This window comes from Oncorhynchus mykiss, chromosome 14 (genome assembly GCF_057628025.1).
Source record: "Oncorhynchus mykiss isolate SJ-2025 chromosome 14, ASM5762802v1, whole genome shotgun sequence".
Classification (NCBI taxonomy): Eukaryota; Metazoa; Chordata; class Actinopteri; order Salmoniformes; family Salmonidae; genus Oncorhynchus; species Oncorhynchus mykiss.
In genome coordinates this window covers 3,746,790-3,770,535 of record NC_143035.1, presented here as the reverse complement: position 1 = coordinate 3,770,535, position 23,746 = coordinate 3,746,790, and the positions used below count along the sequence as shown (strand labels likewise).

The window sequence follows — 23,746 nt, the reverse complement described above, 5'->3', positions numbered from 1 at the left end:
TGCCTCTTCACTGTTGACATTGAGACTGGTGTTTTGCGGGTACTATTTAATGAATCTGCCAGTTAAGGACTTGTGAGGCATCTGTTTCTCAAACTAGACACTAATGTACTTCTCCTCTTGCTCAGTTGTGCACCGGGGCCTCCCACTCCTCTTTCTATTCTGGTTAGAGCCCGTTTCCGCTGTTCTGTGAAGGGAGTACAAGTACTGAGTACAAGTACTGTGAAGGGAGTATCTTCAGTTTCTTGGCAATTTCTCACATGGAATAGCCTTCATTACTCAGAACAAGAATAGACTGACGAGTTTCAGAAGAAAGGTCTTTGTTTCTGGCCATTTTTAGCCTGTAATCGAACCTACAAATGCTGATGCTCCAGATATTTAACTAGTCTAAAGAAGGCCAGTTTTATTGCTTCTTTAATCAGAATGGGGCATAATTGATTCATCACCCCCAACGTTTTCAAATGATTACGGAACCTATACGGATTGAACATGCCTCCACAGCCAAAGTTTTATGGTATGCATGCTCTGCCGAAGAACCCTAGTATGTGGAATAGGTGTTTGGAGTTCGTCGGTCCCCAAGTCTGCACCAGTAACGCTAGTTTGGTGTGCAAAGACCAGTGGTAGTGAGTATAGCCAGAGATACTGGAATATAATGACCTCTCTGGTATAACTTTGCTAACATTATTGCTGATTTATGTAAGTAGCTATCTTTTAATAAAGCGAGAATGAGTAGCTAACGTTAGCGTACTCATTACAACTTAATTAGGTCGTAGCTCATAAGTTTGTGTAGATACTGCTGGTTATGTGACGTTAAAATTTGGTAATGATGGCTAACGTTATCCTACAAGTCGGATTTGCAAGTTAATTGTCTACATACTTTTTATATACATTACCGTTCAAAAGATTGGAGTCACTTAGAAATATCCTTGTTTTTGAAAGAAAATTTAAAAAATGTGTCCATTAAATTGAATTGATCGGAAATACAGTGTAGACATTGTTAATGTTGTAAATGAAACGGCTGATTTCTTTTAATGGACTATCTACATAGGTGTACAGAGGCCTATTATCAGCAACCATCACTCCTGTGTTCCAATGGCACGTTGTGTTAGCTAATCCAAGTGTATCATTTTAAAAAGGCTAATTGATCATTAGAAAACCCGTTTGCAATTATGTTAGCACAGCGAAAATTGTTCTGATTATACACTGCTGGTTATGTGACGTTAAAATTTGATAATGATGGCTAACGTTATCCTACAAGTCGGATTTGCAAGTTAATTGTCTACATACTTTTTTATATACATTTGAGCCAATCAGTTGTGTTGTGACAAGGTAGGTGTGATATACAGAATATAGCCCTATTTGGTAAAAGACCAAGTCCATATCATGGCAAGAACAGCTCAAGTAACAGACACATCTCCACATCAACTGTTCAGAGGAGACTGCGTGAATCAGGCCTTCATGGTCGAATTACTACAAAGAACCCACTACTAAAGGACACCAATAATAAGAAGAGACTTGCTTGGGCCAAGAAACATGAGGAATGGACATTAGACCGGTGGAGTCCAAATTTGAGATTTTTGGTTGCAATTGCCACTCTGAGACGCAGAGTAGGTGAACGGATGATCTTTGCATGTGTGGTTCCCACCGTGAAGCATGGAGGAGGAGGTGTGATGGTGTGGGGGTGCTTTGCTGGTGACACTGTCAGTGATTTATTTAGAATTCAAGGCACACTTAACCAGCATGGCTTCCACTGCATTCTGCAGCGATACGCCATCCCGACTGATTTGGGCTTAGTGGGACTATCATTTGTTTTTCAACAGGACAATGACACAACACACCTCCAGGCTGTGTAAGGGCTATTTGACCAAGAAGAAGAGTGAAGGAGTGCTGCATCAGATGACCTGGCCTCCATAATCAACCGACCTCAACCGACCTTGAAATGGTTTGGGATGAGTTGGACTGCAGAGTGAAGCAAAAGCAGCCATCAAGTGCTCAGCATATGTGGGAACTCCTTTAAGATTGTTGGAAAAGCATTCCAGATGAAGCTGGTTGAGAGAATGCCAAGAGTGTGCAAAGTTGTCATCAAGGCAAAGGGCGGCTACTTTTAAGAATCTAAAATATTTTTTGATTTGTTTAACACGTTTTTGGTTACTACACGATTCCAGATATGTTATTTTGTAGTTTTGATGTCTTCACTATTATTCTACAATGTAGGAAATAGTAAAAATAAAGAAAAACCCTTGATGAATGAGTAGGTGTCCAAACTTTTGACTGATACTGTATATCTGCATCAGTGGAGTCTTCTCAGAGGAGGAAAGGGAGGACCATTCTCCTCAGTGAATTTCATAAAAATACAAATAGTAAAACATTTAAAAAGTTGTCATTGTTAGATAAAGCTATACTAAACATATTCACGTGACCAAATAATTTATTTAAACACACTGTTTTACAATGAAGGTCTAGAGTAGTCTCAACAGCACTCTGTAGAATAGCACCATGGTGTAGCCGGAGAACAGCTAGCTTCCGTCCCCCTCTGGGAATATTGACTTCAATACAAAACCTTGGAGGCTCATGGTTCTCACTCCCCTTCCAATGACTTACACAGTAATTACGACAACTTCCAGAGGATGTCCTCCAACCTATCAGAGATCTTGCAGCATTAACTGACATGTTATCCACCCAATCAAAGGATCAGAGAATTAATCTAGTACTGAAAGCACAAGCTACAGCTATATAGCACTGCCGTGCATACAATGCGGTGAGTAGTTGACTCAAAGAGAGAGAAAGACAGTAGTTTAACAGTTTTGAACAAATTAACTTCTTCAAAAATGAAGGAAAAGCAAGAGAGAGATAGCTATATTTCATACTTTTTTTCTTTGCTACCAAATGCAACTAGCTAGTTTAGCCTACTCAAACACCCGGCTCAAACAGAGGGAAGCTATGTTAGCTAGCTGGCTATGACTATCCAACACAACACTGGAACTCTTCCAAGTCAAGGTAAGCTTTTGTTTTACTAATTTTATTGCCCCCGGAGCCTGCCAGTGTAACTGCTAAAGTGCTTACTGAACTGCTTACTGATTGTACACTGTAACGTTACTCCATAATTGTAGCGGGTTTATATTAGCTATGAAGATGTGGATGTCACTTAAGGCATAAGGCAGCCCTGCGCACCTTTCTGATTCAGAGGGGTTGGGTTAAATGCAGAAGACACATTTCAGTTGAATGCAGTTGTACAATTGACTAGGTAGCCCTTTCTTTCTTTCTTTCTTTCTTTCTTTCTTTCTTTCTTTCTTTCTTTCTTTCTTTCTTTCTTTCTTTCTTTCTTTCTTTCTTTCTTTCTTTCTTTCTTTCTTTCTTTCTTTCTTTCTTTCTTTCTTTCTTTCTTTCTTTCTTTCTTTCTTTCTTTCTTTCTGTTGGCTATGACATTACTTTAGCTAATATGGTGACAACGATGTAGGCTGTGTGTAGTGGTTATCATATGATTTGGCATGGAATTTTTTTTTCTTCGCCTGCTTACACAGCTGATTTGTTATTCATTGAAGTCCAAAAGTGGAGGGAAAAGGTGAGAGGAGGAGGGTGCATAGATGCGAGAAGGAATGCAATGTGGCTGTTATGAAAGTGAACTGTGTTTACATGTGATCAGGGGTGTAATCAATCCGTCGATTCTGTTGAAAAATCTTTCTTAAACGGAAGCAAACGAAACGGGAATAAACATACCTGAATTTGTCCAATAGACAATAGACACTTGCCTGCATCAGCTAGATGCAGGCAAGAGTGTGCAAGGCAGTGCTGAATGTGTCACTGTCTGATTCCTCATATTTTTCTCTCAACCTATGTGCACCTACGTTGTAAACTTTGATTCGTAGGCTAGTTGTAGTAACCTCATGATGGGTATAGCCTAAACCTATCGATGATACATTGAACTGGGTGAATGGAATATGAATGACAGTCATTCAATATGATGTAATAGAAATAAAGCCATGCTCATGAAAAAATGATGTGGGTTCTCCCTCATCTTAAACGGCAGCGAACGCCACTGATCTGATCAGTGTTTTTTGTTGCAGGGGAGGCCCTGAGTGGAACCAGTCAGGGGCCTAGGAGGGGTCACTCGAGTTTTTTCATACTCCGTTTAAACTTAATTCAACAGATCGAATTTGGCAAAGTCACATCCCTTGCTTTGTGTCACAAACTTACAACAATCATAAACCATCAGCCCATATCCTTCACAAATTGCCCTGAGCCTCTGTGCTAAACACATACTGAAACTACACATTTTAGCCCGTTTTGTTCCAGGGCTGTTCTAGGGCTATTGTTAGTTAATGACTTCAGTAAGACTTCAGCACAGTGAGTCCCAGAGAGAGCAAGGCCACTATAACTCACAGTTCCACATTACTCCAGGGGACCAAACAGGAAAGCAGCAGGCTACCTTCACTCCCCACGCAGGGAGGCTGGAGGGAGGGGAGGCCCTGTTCAGAGTTCGAACAAGACGAGGAGGACACAGAGGACGAGGTCCGTGGAGGTCGATCAGGGCCAGTTCAGCCACCTCAGTCATCAACCGAGTAATTACCCTCCCTCCTCCTCTATATCCTCCACACACACACACACACACACACACACACACACACACACACACACACAGTGCAGCTGCTCTCCTCACCCGCCCCATGGATCAGGCCGACCAAGGCCAGCACAGGAAGGGCTGGGGGCTCCGTCCCGCTCAGCGCTCCTCACAACTTCTCAGTCTTTCAGCATCACTGGACCGGAGCAGATTTATAGTGGTGCAGGCGGCAGGACGTCTATTTCAGCGGCCTCCTTGACGAGTGCTTTGGCAGAGAATGCCCGGTCTACAGTCCCCCAGCAGCCATCCCTCCTCAATCTCAACCAGAAGTATTTAGCAAAAGCTACACTGCCAAAACCCTCTACCCCCCTCTCCAACCACCTTCCAGACAGAGTTCATTCTTTTACCACACAACCTCACACACTGACACACACACGCAACATTAATTTCTCATTGTGTCAGAGGGGGGTGAAACCCCCGACAGTGTGTGTAAAATAATTGAACACTGGATTAAATTACCGGCACTATAAACAAGCACCAGGGTGTAGTGTGACAGGCGCAGCCAGTAAAGAATCCTCCCTTTGTTCTCCTGAGGTTTGATATGAAACCTGACAGAAGAGCTGCTGGGGTTCTGTAATGCTAACAAGTCATAAATTGGCATTGTTACAATGCTCACTTGTACATTTTCATTTTGCATCGGTTACGTAAATGAAACCATATTCTTTTAATAACGCCAGGGCTGCCAGTCATGTCGGTTCTGTCAAATATAATCACATCTAGGGGCTAACGTGGGGCCAGTAGGCCTCCTGCATTACAATCCCTCTTAATGTGCACTGTGAGTGTAGAATCAAGGCTAGGTCACACTACTAGACCAAGGTACCGGGGAAATGTTGTCGTCATTTTATATGGACATGTCTTAGTAACATTTCAGGGAGTATGTCTGATATGGGACAGGTTTGGAGTTATTCAGTTAACTGGCTAAGGTATGAAAGAATATAGAGAGCTACGTATTCATTAAAGGAGTCACAGAGAATTGGAGCATAAGGCATGTGTGTATGTAATGTGTGTTTACATGATGTGTATGAAATGTAAGTGTGTGGACATTGACTAGGGATGAGATCAGACGCTCCTTGGCCCTACCGATGACGATGAGGGTGTAGTTGAGGGCGATGCTTCCGAAGCCGTTGGTGACACGGCACATGTACACCCCCGCATCCCCCAGCTCCACCTCTTTGATCTTCAGGCTCTGTTTCAGCACCCGGTAGCGGCTCCAGCCCGGGTGGACGTTACGCCCGTCCTTCACCCACAGAATCAGGGGAGGAGGGTCACCCTCTACGGGGCACGCCAGCCGCACTGTCTGCCCCAACCTCGCTGTCTGGCGCTCCTCCACCTGACGACTCACCCACGGGGGACCTGAGAGAGAGGCAGACAATGATCACATCATTTTTTTCTCTACAGCTTTTTTATAAAAAAAATATCCGAATCAGAATAATCTTTATTCGCCAAGTTCATTTACACATACTCGGTGATACGGTGCTGCTAGTGACAGGCGGGGTACGGTGAACATAGAGTTGTAAGAGAATGAGCAGTGGATAAACAAATATACAGTTTTAGCTACAGTAGCAATATATACGTCTATCTAAATGCAGAGAGGGGAACAGAGTGCAAATGGAGCATAGTGCAGTTATTTTGTGTGCAGTACACCCTTTGTCACATTGGATCATGATGTCATGGTGTATAATCACAGACACAAATGATAGTTTCTCCTACAGGTACATTGTTTTGTGGATTACTTATTCAGAGGAGTTAATCGCCAGACCTGGGCATCTGGTAAGACATACTAACGTTCTGCTAATGAAAATAGCCTGCAGTGGACGAGGGTCCATGTTTGAATCATGCTCCAATGGCCTTGCTGGACAAGCAGTTCAATTCATACAGCAAAGATTGTCATTGGAATCATAGCATAGTTTCCTTTCATAATTCCCTCGGTTTTCATGACATTTCCATGTTATTCTATCAATGGGCCTTGCATAGCCTATTTGCTGGTTAAATCATTTAAATTAACTGACTATAATTCCACCATTCAAGAATATTCAGTACTGCATGTTTCATTTGCAGTTTAATTCAAACACACGTTGATGTTTTGCTGCACCTTGTAAATAAAACACCTTCGTTAATCATATGAAACATTCTATTCATTCTGTTGCTGCTGGCGACACAGGGTCTAATGACTTTGGGCAGGTGTGCCAGATGAACCATGGAAAATATAATGGAATTAGAGAGGCAGACCAGAGACCTGCTTCCCCCTAACTAACACTAAGCCTGTCTCTGAGTCAACTGCTGTCTGACTCGGTGAGGGGGGCCCTGTGTCAACTTCACTTCACACACATGCATGCACGCACCCACACGCACACTGTATGTGCCCAGGCCCCCAGACACAGATGTGTAAGAAGGTGTGTATAGAACCGGGTTAGGCTACCTCAAGGGATCTTTCCTATCAGCAAAACAAACCAACTTGGGTACGCCTAAAGTCCACTCAAAAACATAAACCTTCTCAAGAAGAGCGAGGGGCAACTTTGGGGTCTTTTTCTCAACTATTTGAGGGGGAATCTCTTTTTTTTTTATCCGGTCCTTGCGTGCACAAGGTTCTTTTCATCCTGTTCATTCAGAACTCTGAGACTCCCATGAGAGCTCCCTTTCCATTTCCTCTGGCCCTCCTGAGCTGCCTCAGCACTGGGGCCCGGGTGTGTGTGTGTTGGACGGCAGTGGGCCGGGGTGTGTGTGTGTGTGTGTGTGTTGGACGGCAGTTAGGTGGTGTGTGTGCGTGTTTGTGTGTATGTAAGTGTGTGTGTGTGTGTGTGCGTTGGACGGCACTGCTCATTCATGCCTGGTACTTTCACATCCTGTAGCAGTACCAGCAGCTGCTGTGAGAACTGCCAAGATTATAGGAATCTAAAAACAAAACTCCCTCCTCTAAAAAAAGTATCTCTCTCTTTCTCTCTCTTTTCTCTCTCTTTCTCTCTCTCTGCGCTACACATCTCTGTGGAGGAGTGAAGTGTTTTCACCTGGTGTCTACTGGTTGCCATCCAGGAAAGTGGCAGAAAAAGTAAAGATTGTTTTGGTGCTGGAGTTAAATTACAGCACATTCCATAACGTTAGGCCGAGAGGGTTTCACTGACTGCACCAAGTATAGAATACAATTCCTCCGTCTCCATGAATAGAACATAAAGGTAGACATTAAAGACCTATTCCAGCAGGTTTGAATGTTAACACAGCATTCTCTCGTAAACTGATCCTTACATTGACCTTCGCTAATTCACCTCACTGGGAAAAAGGTTGGCTTGAAGACATTCAGACTGTATGTAAGATTTGGCTTAGTATTTGCTGGTTGGTTGGTGTCTGGTTGTCACACAAGTTGGCTCAGAGACTGGCGGATCGGAGTTGAAGTGGCCTGGGGAGCTGAGAGAACGGTGGAGTGGGGCGTTGGGCCGCTCTTGGGTGCTAACAGACACTACACCCCACTGTAGACACACCGAGGCTGGGGAATGGATGGGGGATGGAGGGGTGGACAGACAGAGACTCCTACTACCACTCTGTGAGCCTGACACACACACACACACACACACACACACACACAGCTGGGTGCTGAGAGAGATCAGAGACAAGTGCTCTAATGTAACAGGCCTGGGGGGATCGTAGGGCAGGGTGGGAGTGATATGACTGTCTGAGACTTGGTCATGGCCTGCCTAATGTATAGAGTGTGTGTGTGTGTGTGTGTGTGTGTGTGTGTGTGTGTGTGTGTGAGAGAGAGAGAGAGAGAAAGAGAGAACCTCCACTAATACACCCACCCAAGCCCCATCCTGCAACCTAAGAGGCATTCACCAGATGCTCCGCATGCTCTGCTGAAACCTAATGGTCTGAGCCTAAACCACACGGATAACAACAGTGAACACTATGGAACACAAAGCTTTGACTATCTCATGCTGGAATATACAAGGTCTGAGGTCATTTGTCTTTGGCCTGAAGAGCAGAAACCCAGATCACCAAAATACAGACATTGTCATCCTACAAGAATGACAATGTCTGTATGGTATAGAGGTTGCCCTCTAGGTTACAGGGAGTAGGTAGTCCCATCCACCAAACTACCAGGTGTGAAACAGGGAAGAGACTCAGACTGTTCATTTGGTATAGAGCAGACCTAACCCACTCTATTAAATTAATCAAAAGAGGAGCATTTTACATCTGGTTAGAAATAAATAAGGAAATTGTAAAAAATGTAGCCATGTGTGCTACCTACATCCCCCCAATAGAATCCCCATACATTAACGATGACAGCTTCTCCATCCAAGAGGGGGAGATCAACCACTTCCAGGCCCAGGGACATGTACTAGTCTGTGGCGACCTAAATGCCAGAACTGGACAAGAAACTGACACTGTCATGCCCTCAGACAAACCATCAAACAGGCAAAGTGTCAATACACTAAGATTGAATCGTACTACATAGGTTCTGACTCTCGTTGGATGGGGTAGGGCTTGCAAACTATTATGGACTATTATGGACTACAAAGGGAAACCCAGCTGCGAGTTGCCCAGTGACGCGAGCCTACCAGATGAGCTAAATGCCTTTTATGCTCACTTCGAGGCAAGCAACACTGAAGCATGTATCAGAGCACCGGCTGTTCCGGAAGTTTACATACACTAAGTTGACTGTGCCTTTAAATAGCTTGGAAAATTCCAGAAAATTATGTCATGGCTTTAGAAGCTTCTGATAGGCTAATTGACATAATTTGAGTCAATTGAAGGAGTACCTGTGGATGTTTTTCAAGGCCTACCTTCAAACTCAGTGCCTCTGTTTGACATCATGGGAAAATCAAAAGAAATCAGCCAAGACCTCAGAAACCTCCACAAGTCAGGTTCATCCTTGGGAGCAATTTCCAAACGCCTGAAGGTACCATGTTCATCTGTACAAATAATAGTACGCAAGTATAAATACCGCTCAGGAAAGAGACGCGTTCTGTCTCCTAGAGATGAACATACTTTGGTGCGAAAAGTGCAAATCAATCCCAGAACAACATCAAAGGACCTTGTGAAGATGCTAGAGGAAACAGGTCCAAAAGTATCTATATCCACAGTAAAATGGGTCCTTTATCAACATAACCTGAAAGGCCGCTCAGCAAGGATGAAGACACTGCTCCAAAACCGCCATAAAAAAGCCTAACTACGGTTTGCAACTGCACATGGGGACAAAGCTCGTATTTTTTGGAGAAATGTCCTCTGGTCTGATGAAACAAAAATAAAACTGTTTGGCCATAATGACCATTGCCATGTTTGGAGGAATGAGGGGGAGGCTTGCAAGCTGAAGAACAGCATCATGTTGTGGGGGTGCTTTGCTGCATGAGGGACTGGTGCACTTCCCAAAATAGATGGCATAATGAGGGAGGAAAATTCTGTGGATATATTGAAGCAACATCTCAAGACATCAGTCAGGAAGTTAAAGCTTGGTCGCAAATGGGTCTTCCAAATGGACAATGACCCCAAGCATACTTCCAAAGTTGTGGAAAAATGGCTTAAGGACAAAAAAGTCAAGGTATTGGAGTGTCCATAACAAAGCCCTGACCTCAAGCCTATAGAAAATTTGTGGGCAGAACTGAAAAAGTGTGTGTGAGCAAGGAGGCCTACAAACCTGACTCAGTTACACCAGCTCCGTCAGGAGGAATGGGCCAAAATTCACCCAAATAATTATGGGAAGCTTGTGAAAGGCTACCCGAATAGTTTGACCCAAGTTAAACAATTTAAAGGCAATGCTACCAAATACTAATTGAGTGAATGTAAACTTCTGATCCACTGGGAATGTGATGAAAGAAATAAAAGCTGAAATAAATAATTCTCTCTACTATTATTCTGACATTTCACATTCTTAAAATAAAGTGGTGATCCTAACTGACCTAAGACAGGGATTTTTTTACTAGGATTAAATGTCAGGAATTGTGAAAACCCGAGTTTAAATGTATTTGGCTATGGTGCACGTAAACTTCCGACTTCAACTGTATATACTAGGCGGTGTCAGAGGAAGGCCCAAAAAATTGTCAGACTCCAGTCACCCAAGTCATAGTAAGCATTTCACACCTGTTCTATTCAGTGCACGTGACAAATACAATTTGATTATCTTAGAGAAGAGTCCCATCAGCAAGCTGGTCCTGGGGCTCTGTTCACAAACACAAACAGATTCCACAGAGCTCAGGAAAAGCAGCCCAATTAGACCCACACAAATCATGAGAGAACTCGACACATTTCAAAGAACAAACCAAAAAACATTGGCTTTGGCAATGTAAACCTGTTTCCCCTGTGGATAAAGCATTTTGAATTGAATTGAGCTAGAGAAGGGGGGTGCAACCCATTTACTGAGATAAGGAATAAGGGCAGTGTGGTGTGTGAGAGGAGGGAATGTTGTCTTTTTTTACACATATACAGTGCCTTGCGAAAGTATTCGGCCCCCTTGAACTTTGCGACCTTTTGCCACATTTCAGGCTTCAAACATAAAGATATAAAACTGTATTTATTTGTGAAGAATCAACAACAAGTGGGACACAATCATGAAGTGGAACGACATTTATTGGATATTTCAAACTTTTTTAACAAATCAAAAACTGAAAAATTGGGCGTGCAAAATTATTCAGCCCACTTTCGCAAGGCACTGTACATATTTGCCATACTTTTTAAAAAGATGTTTCACATAAATTCTGAACCTGTCTAATCGCATAGTATCTACAGTTGTAAGTTAAATATTTTTTTACTGAAAGTATTTTTATATTGTTGATTGATTGACTATTGTTTTCCAAATCTCCAGTGCTATATTTATGGCAATTTTTTTTGATAAATGTTGTGATTTTTCAGCCATTCCTGAACCTGTGACCAGGAAGAAGCTCCATAGAGGCAATACCAAAATAATTGATCTAATGATTCTGTCTCTTCATAGCAAAATCTGCAGAGCTGACATGGTTGTTTGCCCCATCCACATAATGTTCTGTTTGCGGCACCAATTTTGCATAATAATTTAAATTGAAAAACTCTTAAGTTTTGAATCAAGTGTTGTTTTGCTTATCAGTTCATAAACCACGTGCCAAGGAATCGGCACGTCGAAAATCTCGTCCCAACTGTTTTGCAACCTGTATTGTGCCACGGTCAACATTTTGGTTCTCAAGTAAAACTGATAGATTTTTTTATTTATGAAAATAATATTGTTGTCAATTTTGGTCTTTAATAAAGGGCAAACAAACAATTTCCCTACCTTCTCCCTTCTCCCCTTTCCACTTTTCTCCTCCATTTTTGCAGTAAAGCTGCAATCAGTTGGTTGTAATTTTGGATAGAGCAAACATTTCCATATACTATATGTTTGGTAACTGCACGCGACATAACTCCACCTTTTCTATTCATAATATCATTAACAAAGATAATTCCTTAAGAAAAATAATCCATAAAGATTTTTTTACTTTTATCAATTAGTATATTTTAATTGAACCATATTATTTGTTCGGTCTTTTCTGGAGGATGAAACTGGAATTGCAACCAGCTTTGTATGTGTCACGCCCTGACCTTAGTTATCTATGTTTTCTGTATTATTTTGGTCCGGTCAGGGTGTGACGAGGGTGGGTATACATGTATGTGTTTTTTCCATGTCTAGGGTTTTTGTATGTTTATGGGTTTTACCTGGTCTAGGGGTTTATATGTCTATGGTTGCCTAGATTGGTTCTAAATCGGAGGCAGCTGTTTATTGTTGTCTCTGATTGGGGACCATATTTAGGTAGCCATATTCCTTGGACAGTTTGTGGGTTATTGTCTATGTGTAGTTGCCTGTTTCAGCACTCGTTGTGTATAGTGTCACGCTAGTTTTTGTTCTTTTGTTTAAGTGTTCTTCGGTAATAAAAGAAGAATGTATTCTAATCACGCTGCGCCTTGGTCTCCTCTCTACGACGAACGTGACAGAATAACCCACCAAAAAAGGACCAAGCAGCGTGCCAAAGAGGAGTGGACATCTTGGACCCGGGAGGTAATGGCAGGGACAAGACCCTGCCATGGAAGCAGCTGGAGAAAGCACAGGAAGAACGGTGACGATATGAGGGTACACGGCTAGCATGAAAGATTTTTACAGGGGGGACACCCAAGGAGATTGGCTGAGTCAGGTAGGAGACCTGAGCCACTCCTCGTACTTACCGTGGGGAGCGTGTAACTGTTCAGGCACCGTGTTATGCAGAGATGCGCACGGTGTCTCCAGTGCGCTATTCTAGCCCGGTGCGCTCTATTCCAGCTCCTCGCATTGGCCGGGCTAGAATGGGCATCCAGCCAGGAAGGAGGATGCCTGCTCAGCGATCCTGGTCTCCAGCATACCTCTGGACCAGGATAGCCTGCGCCGGCTCTGCGTGCTGTGTCTCCGGTGAGTCAGCACAGCCCAGTGCATCCTGTGCCAGTACCCTGCATTTGGGGCGAATAAACATCCAGCCGGGACAGGTTGTGTCAGCTCTACACTACAGACATCCAGTGCGCCTTCACAGTCCAGTACGTCCTGTGCCTGCTCCCCGCACTCGCCCTGAGGTGTGTGTCCCCAGTCCGGTACCACCAGTGCCGACACCAGCACCAGGCCTACAGTGCGCCTCGGCAGTCCAGAGCGTCTGGCGACGGTACCCAGTCCAGAGCGTCAGGCGACGGTCCACAGACCGGAACCTCCGGCGACTGTCCACAGACCGGAACCTCCGGCGACGGTCCACGCAGCGAGGGTCCCCAGCCGGGGGCCTACGGCGATGATCCACGGGTCAGTGCTACAAGAGCGGATGGTAGATGCCCACCCGGACCTTCCCCTATAAGTTCAGGTTTGCGGTCGGGAGTCCGCACCTTTGGGGGGGTATAGTCACGCCCTGACCTTAGTTATCTATGTTTTCTGTATTATTTTGGTCAGGTCAGGGTGTGACGAGGGTTGGTATATTGGTTTTTGTATGTTTATGTTTTGTTTTTTTGTAGTCTAGGGGTTTATGTCTATGGTTGCCTAGATTGGTTCTCAATCATAGGCAGCTGTTTATCATTGTCTCTGATTGGGGACCATATTTAGGTAGCCATATTCCTTGGACAGTTTGTGGGTTATTGTCTATGTGTAGTTGCCTGTTTCAGCACTCGTTGTTTATAGCTTCACGTTCGTTTTGTTGTTTTTGGTTAGTTTGTTAAGTGTTCTTTGTTAATAAAATAATGTATTCTAATCACCCTGCGCCTTGGTCTCCTCTATGACGAACGTGACAGTATGGCTTGTTTCATAAAAGGGCGATATTTTGAAAAGGTTTTCAATTAACTGAAAGTGAGAGGTTGAAATCTGGATAAAGGGGAAAAAGGCCATTTTTGAACAAGGGTTGAGCAATTCTGATTAACCTACAGGAGAACCAGTTTGGGTTTAAGTATACCTTTTGTATGACTGATGCTTTTAGTGAGAGATTTAATCATTTTAGCCCCTCGAACTCATATTCATTATATAAATAAGCACATTTTATTTTTCCTGGCTTGCCATTCCAAATAAAGTTACATTTGTTTTTGCACAAATAATTTAAAATACAAATAGTTCTGCATGGCAATAAGTAAATAGGTAAACTGGAATATGACTAAAGAATTAATCAGGGTGATTTTTCCACAAATAGTATTTACCTTTCCATGGTGGCAAGATTCTATCTATTTTTGCTAACTTTCTGTATAAAAAAAAAATTGTAGGTTCTTTTATAGCTCCAGCTGGACTGGGACTCAGCGAGTGACCTGACTGACCACTGGCTCCACAAAGGCAGCTCCTTCCTTCTATAGAGCCCTGCTCCTAGACGCCTGCTCATAGAGCCCTGTTCCTAGACCCCTGCTTATCCTGTTCTAGAAATGATATAAACAGCCTCCCTCCTTATTGAAATCTAAAACAGGGGCTCTGACTGCTGCATCGCACCAAGTCCACTGCTTGCTTTCTGAACTTAAACACACTGCAGGGTGTTCTCTGTCCAATAGCGACAGGGCGGTATAAGCGTGGAAGGAGCATGGAGTGACGCACACAAACACACACATGTGTAGTGGCATTGATTTGAAATTAATGTCAGGCTTGACCTCTCTCTTTCCTCATTTGTCTTGTTAAATGTCAAAGTCTTCCCCGGTTGCTTTAATCTAAGTTTAAGGGATCCAGAGACAGACATGTACATGTTGGTGGTTGAGCTGACGAGCTGAGAACCCTAACTCCAACCATAGATGGGCTTTTGAATGGCAAATACCCTGACAGGCAGACCTCCCAGTACCACGACCTACAGCATACAACAGCATATTATCCAGACATGTAACGGCATCAATAGAAACAAAGGCAATTTCAAATTTATATTTTACATTTACATTTTAGTCATTTAGCATACGCTCTTATCCAGAGCGACTTGCAGTCAGTGCATTAATCTTAAAATAGCTAGGTGGGACAACCACATCACAGGCATAGAAAGTACATTTTTCCTCTAGAAAGTAGCTATCAGTAGAGTCAGAGCTAGGGGGGGGATCAAGCACAATTTTTGGGGGGGATTGGGGAGTCGAGGTGAGGAGGATTATTTAAAAATACTCTTTGGAGAGGTAGGGTTTTAGATGTTTTCAGAAGATGGGCAGGGACCCTGCCCTCCTAGCTTCTGGGGGAAGCTGGTTCCACCATTGGAGTACCAGGACAGAGAAGAGCTTAGACTGGGTGAGCGGTAGCTGCCCTCCCATAGGGGTGGGAGGGCCAAGGGACCTGAGGTGGCAGAATGGAGTGCTCTGGTTGGGGTGTAGGGTTTGAGCATAGACTAAAGGTAGGGATGGGAAGTTCCTCTTGCTGTTCCGTAGGTAAGCGCCATGGTCTTGTAGTGTAGTTTAGGGGAATCTAATCACAACAGCTGGAACCATCCAAGACATTTAATCTGTGTAAGACAGAGGGAGGACCCCTAACCTATGGATAACCAGGGATCACTGTAAAGCGTCACTGTGCTTGTCCGCTCGTGGCCCACTCTGTTTTAGACATCTTGATAGAGGTTTTTGATTTCAAGGAGGATTTATGGGGAAGGGAGGCCTCCCCAGAACCGCAGCCCCAGAAGAGCTTTGAAGCCGAGGCAGCCGAGGCAGAGTCACGAGGAACAGTGCTGGGCTGGTGTTGTACGGAGAGCTTCAAACAGACCTCGACAGCGCTCTGCCTAGATAAATTATTATGGTAAAATAAGTAGCAGAGCTTTGAGATGAGGGGGGAGAGAGAGAGGAAACACTAAAACAGAAATACACTAAGAAAAAAGAAGGAACAGCATGTCAGAAAACAGCTCAATGTGATTGAAGAATCCATAGAATCAAGTCACTTCTGGGAAAATTGGAACACACTAAACAACAAGGCGGTCGTCAGTGAACAGGGAGTAGAGGAGGGGACTAAGCACACACCCCTGAGGGGCCCCAGTGTTGATAGTCAGCGTGGCGGATGTGTTGTTGCCTACCCTCACCACCTGGGGCCGGCCCATCAGGAAGTCCAGGATCCAGTTGCAGAGGGAGGTGTTCAGTCCGAGGGTCCTGAGCTTGGTGATGAGCTTGGAGGGAACAATGTTGTTGAATGCTGAGCTGTTGTCAATGAACAGCATTCTTACATACGTATTCCCTTTGTCCATACGTATTCCCTTTGTATAGATGTGTGTGCTACTGGGCGATAGTCATTTAGGCAGGTTAACCTGGCATTCTTGGGCACAGGGACTATGGTGGTCTGCTTGAAACAAGTTGGTATTACAGAACGGGTCAAGGATAGGTTGAAAATATCAGTGAAGGCTGGGCCTCCCAAGAGGCGCAGCAGTCTAAGGCACTGCACCGCAATGCTAGAGGCGTCACTACAGACCCGGGTTCGATCCCGGGCTGTATCACAACCGGCCGTGTTCGGGAGTCCACATATGGCCAAGCGTTGTCCGGGTTAAGGGAAGGTTTGGCCGGGGGGCTTTACTTGGCTCATGGCGCTCTAGCGACACCTTGTGGCGGGCCGGGCACCTGCGGGCTGAACTTGGTCGTCAGGTGAACAGTGTTTCCTCCGACATATTGGTGCGGCTTACTTCCGGGTTTAGCGGTCGGATGTTAAGAAGCGCGGTTTTGGTGGGTCATGTTTCAGAGGACAAATGACTCGACCTTAGCCTCCCGAGGCCATTGGGGAGTTGCAGAAATGAGACAATATTGAAATTGGCGAGGAAAAGGGGGTAAATAAATACATAATGTCAGTGAAGACACTTGCCAGCTGGTCAGTGAATGCTCTGAGCACTCATCATGGTATTCCATCTTGAACTGAAATAAGTTCCTGCCAAGGTGCCCTCCATCTTGAGTTTGATCTGTAGCTATTAACTCATTCAGAGAGCAACCCTGCTTATCTCTGTACTCAGATCCTGGCATGGCAGGGGGGGGGCATTAGACCAAACAATGACAGATCTCAGTCTAGTGTGTGGAATTCAGGTTCCTTATCACCGATGAGAGATTACGCAGTTGGAGTCAGAGGAGACAAGAGGAGGGCTTGGTAAACAGAGCTAAGTAAACAATCCCCTGTTTACCTCTGGTTTACCCCAGTGTTTCTCACTCCCACTCCTCTCAATCAAACACCCACCCAGTCACTCCTCACTAGTAGTAATCAGGCTATTTGTGACGTTAAGGTCCCATATCCACTTCCCATAGGTCTTCTTCAGTCACTCTGATACCTTTCTCATCTCTATTGAGTGACATCTACTTGAATACTTCTTCGATCCTACACTTGGCGAAAAGGGTCAATATCAGAGGATCTATATATTTCCGGATATCTGACATTTTATTTGATAAAATGAGTAGACATGCTCCAGATACGCATGCTCTTAATTTCATATATGGAGCTAGGATATTCTCTGTAATGGGACAGTTTCTACATCCACATCCGGCTTCTTCACCTGTGGGATGGTCTGAGGTCAGACCAGACAGCTGATTAAAATGTGGTTTTGCACAACCGAAAAATGTCTGCACAACTGTCAGAAACCGTCTCAGGAAAGCTCATCTGCATGTTCGTCGTCCTCAGCAAGGTCTTGACCTGACTGCAGTTTGGCTATTAATCGACTTCAGTGGGCAAATGCTCACCTTTGATGGCTACTGGCATGCTGGAGAAGTGTGCTCTTCACAGATGAATCCCAGTTTCAACTGTACCGGGCAGATGTCAGACACTATGGCGTTGTGTGCACAAGCGGTTTGCTGATGTCAACATTGTGAACAGAGTGCCCCATGGTGACAGTGGGGTTATGGTATAGGCAGGCATAAGCTACCATCAACGAACACAATTAAATTTAATCTATGGCAATTTGAATGCACAGAGATGCAGTGACGAGATCCTGAAGCACATTGTCGTAACATACATCCGCTGCAATCACCTCATGTTTCAGCATGATAATGCACGGCCCCATGTCGCAAGGATCTGTATGCAATTCCTGGAAGCTGAAAATGTCCCAGTTCTTCCAAGGCCTGCATACTCACCAGACATGTCATCCATTGAGCATGTTTGGGATGCTTTGGTTTTACGTGTACGACAGCGTGTACCAGTTCCCGCTAATATCCAGCAACTTTGCACAGCCATTCCACAGGCCACAATCTACAGCTTGATTAACTGTCGCACTGCATGAGCCAAATGGTTGTGACTGTTTTTTTGATCCACGCCCCTACCTTATTTTCTAAGGTAACATATGACCAACATATGCATATATGTATTCCCAGTAATATGAAATCCATAGGGCCTAAGTCATTTTTTTCTATTGACTGATTTCATAATATCAAGTGTAACTCAGTAAAATCTTTGAAATTGTTGCATGTTGCGTTTATATTTTTGTTCAATGTATATGAAAGCAAGCTTTACTTTAATACTTCCAACACCATCAGGCTTGATTGAGTGAGCTGTTTCGTGTTGCCCGCCTGTATATCTATAAACCTTAATATATTTCATAACATATTTCTTGGTCAGTAGGTACCGTACCTAACATAACAAAAGGAGGAGGTGTTTTCGACACAGTCACTCATATAGATATAGAGGTCTATAGAGCATCCCTGTCGAATGCCTTCAACACCTTGTAGAGTCCATTCCCTGACGAATTGAGGCTGTTCTGAGAGCAAAAGGGGGGGGGGGGGGGGGGGGGGTGTGCAACTCAATATTAGGATGGTGAATATATACTATTTTAATAGCAGGACACTGTAAAGTCCATTATCCCTCCGAAGAGTATGAATTAGGCTGTTTGAGAAGGTTTGAATCCTAAGCAAGCTGCCTACACATTGTTGGAAGACAGTGGAGGCTGCTGAGGGGAGGACGGATCATTATAATGGCTGGTATATTTGATACCATTCCACCAATTCCGCTCCAGCCATTACCCCGAGCCCATCCACCCCAATTAAGGTGCCACCAACCTCCTGTGTTGGAAGTACATAAGACCAACATAGCTACTGGAGTAGGTCAAAGCTGTGTGCTGGAAAACCTTGGTAGAGTATGGGTGAAATTCCTTTCTTTTTTGTCTTCAAACCAATGCTGCCTTTTTAAGTTTTCATGGTTTTTACCCCAGAAGGTGATTATACAACTATCACGTTTCAGGAGAAGACCCAGATGCAGACAGTGTCGAAGTAACAAACGTTTATTACTAGAACGGGGGGCAGGCAAAACGACAGGTCAAGGGCAGGCAGAGGTCAGTAATCCAGATCAGATTCCATAAGGTACAGACAGCAGGCAGTCTCGGGGTCAGGGCAGGCAGAGGTCAATAATCCAGGGTGGTGTGACAAGGTACAGAACGGCAGGCAGGCTCAGGGCACGCAGAATGGTCAAAACCGGGAAAACTAGAATACAGGAACTAGAAAAAGACAGGAGCAAGGGGGGAAATGCTAGGCTTGACAAACTAAACAAGCAACAGACAGAACAAAAGGTATAAATACACTGGGGGTGGAAGATGGGCGACACCTGGAGAGGGGTGGAGACAAGCACAAAGACCGATGAAACAGATCAGGGTGTGACAGTACACCCCCCTCTAGGGGGCGCCACCTGGCGTCCTACCTGAACGCATACCTGGTTGACCGGGGTGCCGGCGTTGGAAATCAGCAATGAGGCTTGGGTCCAGGATGTCCCTGGCGGGGACCCAGAACCTCTCCTCCAGGCCATAACTCTCCCAGTCAACAGGTACTGGAATCCCGTGCCCCAAGGTCGAACCTTCAGGAGACGCCTCACCGTGTACTCCGGTTGGACGTCAATGAAACAGGGGAGAGGGGTGGGCGTGGAAACAGGAGAGAAAGGGCTGTGAGACATTGGTTTGATCCTAGACACATGAAAAGTGGGATGTATACAGAGGGTACGGGGCAACAAAAGACGAACAGCAGAGGGGCTAATGATCTTGTAGATGGGGAAAGGGCCGATAAACCGGGGGGAAAGTTTGCGGGACTCCACCCGGAGGGGCAGATCTTGGGTGGACAGCCATATCCTCTGCCCAAGACGATACCGGGGAGCCGGGGTCCGGTGGCGGTCCGCTTGTCGTTGATACCTGGAGGTGGTCTTGAGAAGAGCCGACCGGACTGTCTTCCAGGTACGACAACAGCAGTGGGCAAACATCTGGGCTGAGGGTATGCCGACCTCTTCCTCTTTCTCCGGAAAGAACGGGGGCTGATAAACTAGGGAACACTCAAAGGGTGAGAGACCCATGGCAGAGCAAGGAAGGGTGTTGAAGGGCATATTCGACCCACCCTAGTTGCTGGCTCCATGTGGTGGGGTTGGAGGAGACCAGGTAGCGAAGAGTCATCTCCAGGTCTTGGTTGGCTCGCTCCGACTGGCCATTGGACTGGGGGTGGAACCCGGAGGATAGGCTGGCCGACAACCCAATGAGTGTGAAGAACACCTTCCAGAACAGGGGCGACAACTGAGGACCCCGGTCGGAGACTTTGTCCACTGGGAGTCCATGGATCTGGAAGACATGCTTCACCATGAGATGGTCCATCTCTTCAGCAGAGGGTAGCTTACGTAGAGGATTGAAGTTGGAAGTCCACTACTGTCAGGATGGCGGTGTTGCCATCAGACGGGGGGAGACCCGTGACAAAGTCCAGGGATATGTGAGACCAGGGATGGTGAGGAACAGGCAGAGGTTGAAGGAGACCAGCCGGAGCTTGTCGGGGAGTCTTGTTCTGTGCACAGATCGTGCATGCTGAGATGAATGTGGAGATGTCAGGAACCATGGTAGGCCACCAAAAGCATTGTCACACAAATGCCAGGGTCTGACGGGAGCCTGGACCGAGGAGCGGACAGTGCCAGGAGCAAATATCTGGTTATCTGGGTCCCCCTTGGGTTTGGCTGGGAACTCTGCACCTCACGAACATGCTTCCCTATTCCCCAGCTGAGTGCCGTCAGCAGGCACGAGGTGGGAAGGATGGCCTCTGGTTCCGTGCGTGGAGCCGCGGGGCTATAACGGCGTGACAGCGCATCCAGCTTGACATTCTTGGATCTCGGTCGGTATGAGAGGGAGAAGTTGAACCAGGTGAAAAGCAGGGCCCACCTAGCTTCACTGGAATTGAGACACTTGGCGGTGCAGAGATATTCCAGGTTCTTGTGGTCTGTCCCCACAATGAACAGATGTTCTGCCCCCTCCAGCCAGTACCCTCCACTCCTCCAATGCCATCTTCACCGTGAGAAGCTCACGTTTCCCCACATCGTAGTTCCTCTCCGTGGCGTTGAGGCGATGGCAGAAGAAGGCGCAGGGATGTAACTGGAGGTCCAGGTAAGAACATTGGGACAGTACAGCCCCCTCTCTGACATCCAAAGCATCGGCCTGTGCAGACAGGGGGGAAGCCAGGGTGCTGTAACCCCGGGATAAAGCGGCGATAAAAGTTGACAAATCTCAGGAAATGTTGCAGTTGCATTCTGGACATACGCTGGGGCCAATCCACCACCGCTCTCACCTTCCCGGGATCCATCTGTACACTCCCTGCAGCAATGATGTAACCTAGGAAGGGGATGGTGGAGCAATGGAATTCGTACTTCTCTGCTTGCACAAAAAGCTGGTTCTCCAGGAGGCCTGTCGGATGTGGAGCACGTGTTCTTGGGCAGAGCGGGAGCAAACAAGGAAGTCGTCGAAGTAGACGAAGATGAACCGGTTCAACATGTCGCGGAGAACATCATTCAACAGAGCCTAGAATACAGCAGGGGCATTGGTAAGACCAAATGGCATGCCAGATACTCGTAGTGGCCGCTGGCCGTGTTGAAGGCAGTCTTCCACTCGTCCCCTTCCCGTATCCACACCAGGTGGTAGGCATTCCGTAGGTTCAGCTTGGAGAACATGGTGGCCCCCTGGAGTGGCTCGAAGGCCAAGGAGATGAGTAGTAGCGGGTAGCGGTTCTTCCCTGTGATGTCGTTGAGGCCCAGGTAGTTTATGCACGGGCGCAGGGCAAGCAGAAGGAGGGATGAACCCTGCAGCTAGGGAGTCCTCAGAGAGTACAGTCGTTCCCGGGGTAGAGTGGTGCCTGAGAGAAGGTTGATCCCGCAATCATAGGGTCAGTGTGGCGGAAGCGAAGTGTCCCGGGCCTTACTAAACACCTCCTGGAGGTCCTGGTATTCAGCGATAATGGCGGAGAAGTCCTGGGCAACTTTCGAGCCCCCAGGAAGACATCCTGGGGCAGGCTATTCAAGCAATGAGCATGGCAGAATGGGCTCCAGCCCATGATGGCACCAGAAGACCAGTTAATAAGGGGATTGTGTCGCTGGAGCCAAGATAATCCCAATACCACAGGAACCTGAGGAGACTTAATAAGGAATTAGAACATCTCACTGTGGTTCCCTGACACACGTAGGTTGATGGGGGTGGTATTGTGGGTGAACCGGCCTATAGAGCGCCTGTCCAGTGGGGATGTCCAGATCGGATGCCAGGGTAGTGTCCATAAAGCTCTCATCGGCCCCAGAGTTGATGAGTACCTGGAGAGATTGTGACAGGTTCCCCCACAGCAAGATGGAATGAAAAGGAATGCAAGTAAGGAGAGAGGAAAAGTTATCCGTGTGACCCACCAGAGTACTCGCTACTACCGGTGAGCCTGGTCTTTTAGTGGACAGGTGGCCACGAAATGCAATACAGGCAACTCTTTGTGTGAAGCCTGTATAGCCGTTCGGCTGGGGACAGCCTAGCTCTGCCTAATTGCGTCGGTTCGGGGAAGAGGTGAATTGGCAGACTTCTGAGACTCTCGGGGGAACTCGGGTAGCCTCAGGTTCTCTCGGCAATAGAGCCGTCGGGGACTTCCAGGATGTCGAGGCGAGGTGGATGCCTTGGGCAGGCGAGTGAAATCGAACCTCCTCTCCTTCCCTTGCTCCCGTAGTCGCCCATCGATCTGAATGGTCAAGGCGATGAGTGAATGGAGATCAGTCGGTAGTTTCCGAGCTGCAAGCTCGTCCTTTACTTCGTCCGATACTCCGTGCAGGAACATGTCGAACAGCGCTACCGGGTTCCAGGCACTGTCAGCTGCCAACGTGCGGAAATCCACTGCATAGTCAGCCACACTGCGGGAGTCTTGCCGAAGCTGGAGTAACTTCCGGGCAGCCTCTCTCCCGGACAATGGAGCATTGAAAACTTTCTTCACCGCCACGATGAACTCCTCCAGACTGAAATATACGGCCAACTGCTGATCCCGTAATACTGCCGTAGCCCAGGCGAGAGCACTCCCGGACATCAGTGTGATGAGGTATGCTATCATCTTACAGCGGTCTGAGGGGAAGGAGGAGGGCTGCAGCTCGATGATGAGGGAACACTGAGCGAGAAACGTCCGACAGGTGCCCGACTCTCCACCTTCCGGGGAGGTAAGCAGGGTTCACGAGAAACCGGGGTGGCGGTGCTGCTAACAGCCGTGTTACTGAGGGGCTGGGAGGGTACCTTTGTGGTAGGCTGACTAACAGGCAACCCGCGGAATTGCTCCAGCAATGTGTCCAACGCTTGGTCATGGCATTCGGCCAAGGTCTGGAACCCTTCCACAAGACCATGAAGCAACTCCTCATGCCTTCTGTTGGTGGCTCCTTGGGAGGAGATGGTGTTGCGGAGCTGGTCCGAGTCTGCTGGGTCAGTCATGGCCAGTTCGTACTATCACGTTTAGTGAAGACACAGATGCAGACAGTGTCGAAGTAACAAAAGTTTATTACTAGAACAGGGGCAGGCA

The 23,746-nt window shown here is 46.2% G+C and overlaps 1 protein-coding gene across 3 annotated transcripts in view; it reads right to left on the bottom strand.

Moving 5' to 3' along the window:
• Positions 1–23,746, bottom strand: part of LOC110488561 (fibroblast growth factor receptor-like 1) — a 59,522-nt gene that overhangs the window by 20,735 nt on the left and 15,041 nt on the right. Inside the window, exons 1-2 of one of the 3 annotated variants that reach the window (XM_090198157.1) lie at positions 19,638–21,009; positions 5,696–5,968 (exon numbers count right to left, since the gene is read on the bottom strand). In XM_090198157.1, the coding sequence (XP_090054283.1) occupies positions 5,696–5,756 (61 nt within the window). In that variant the 5' untranslated portion in view covers positions 5,757–5,968; positions 19,638–21,009. Of the gene's footprint in view, positions 1–5,695; positions 5,969–19,625; positions 21,010–23,746 lie in introns of those variants that run through there. The other 2 variants (XM_021560809.3, XM_021560807.3) reach the window with 2 other exon arrangements.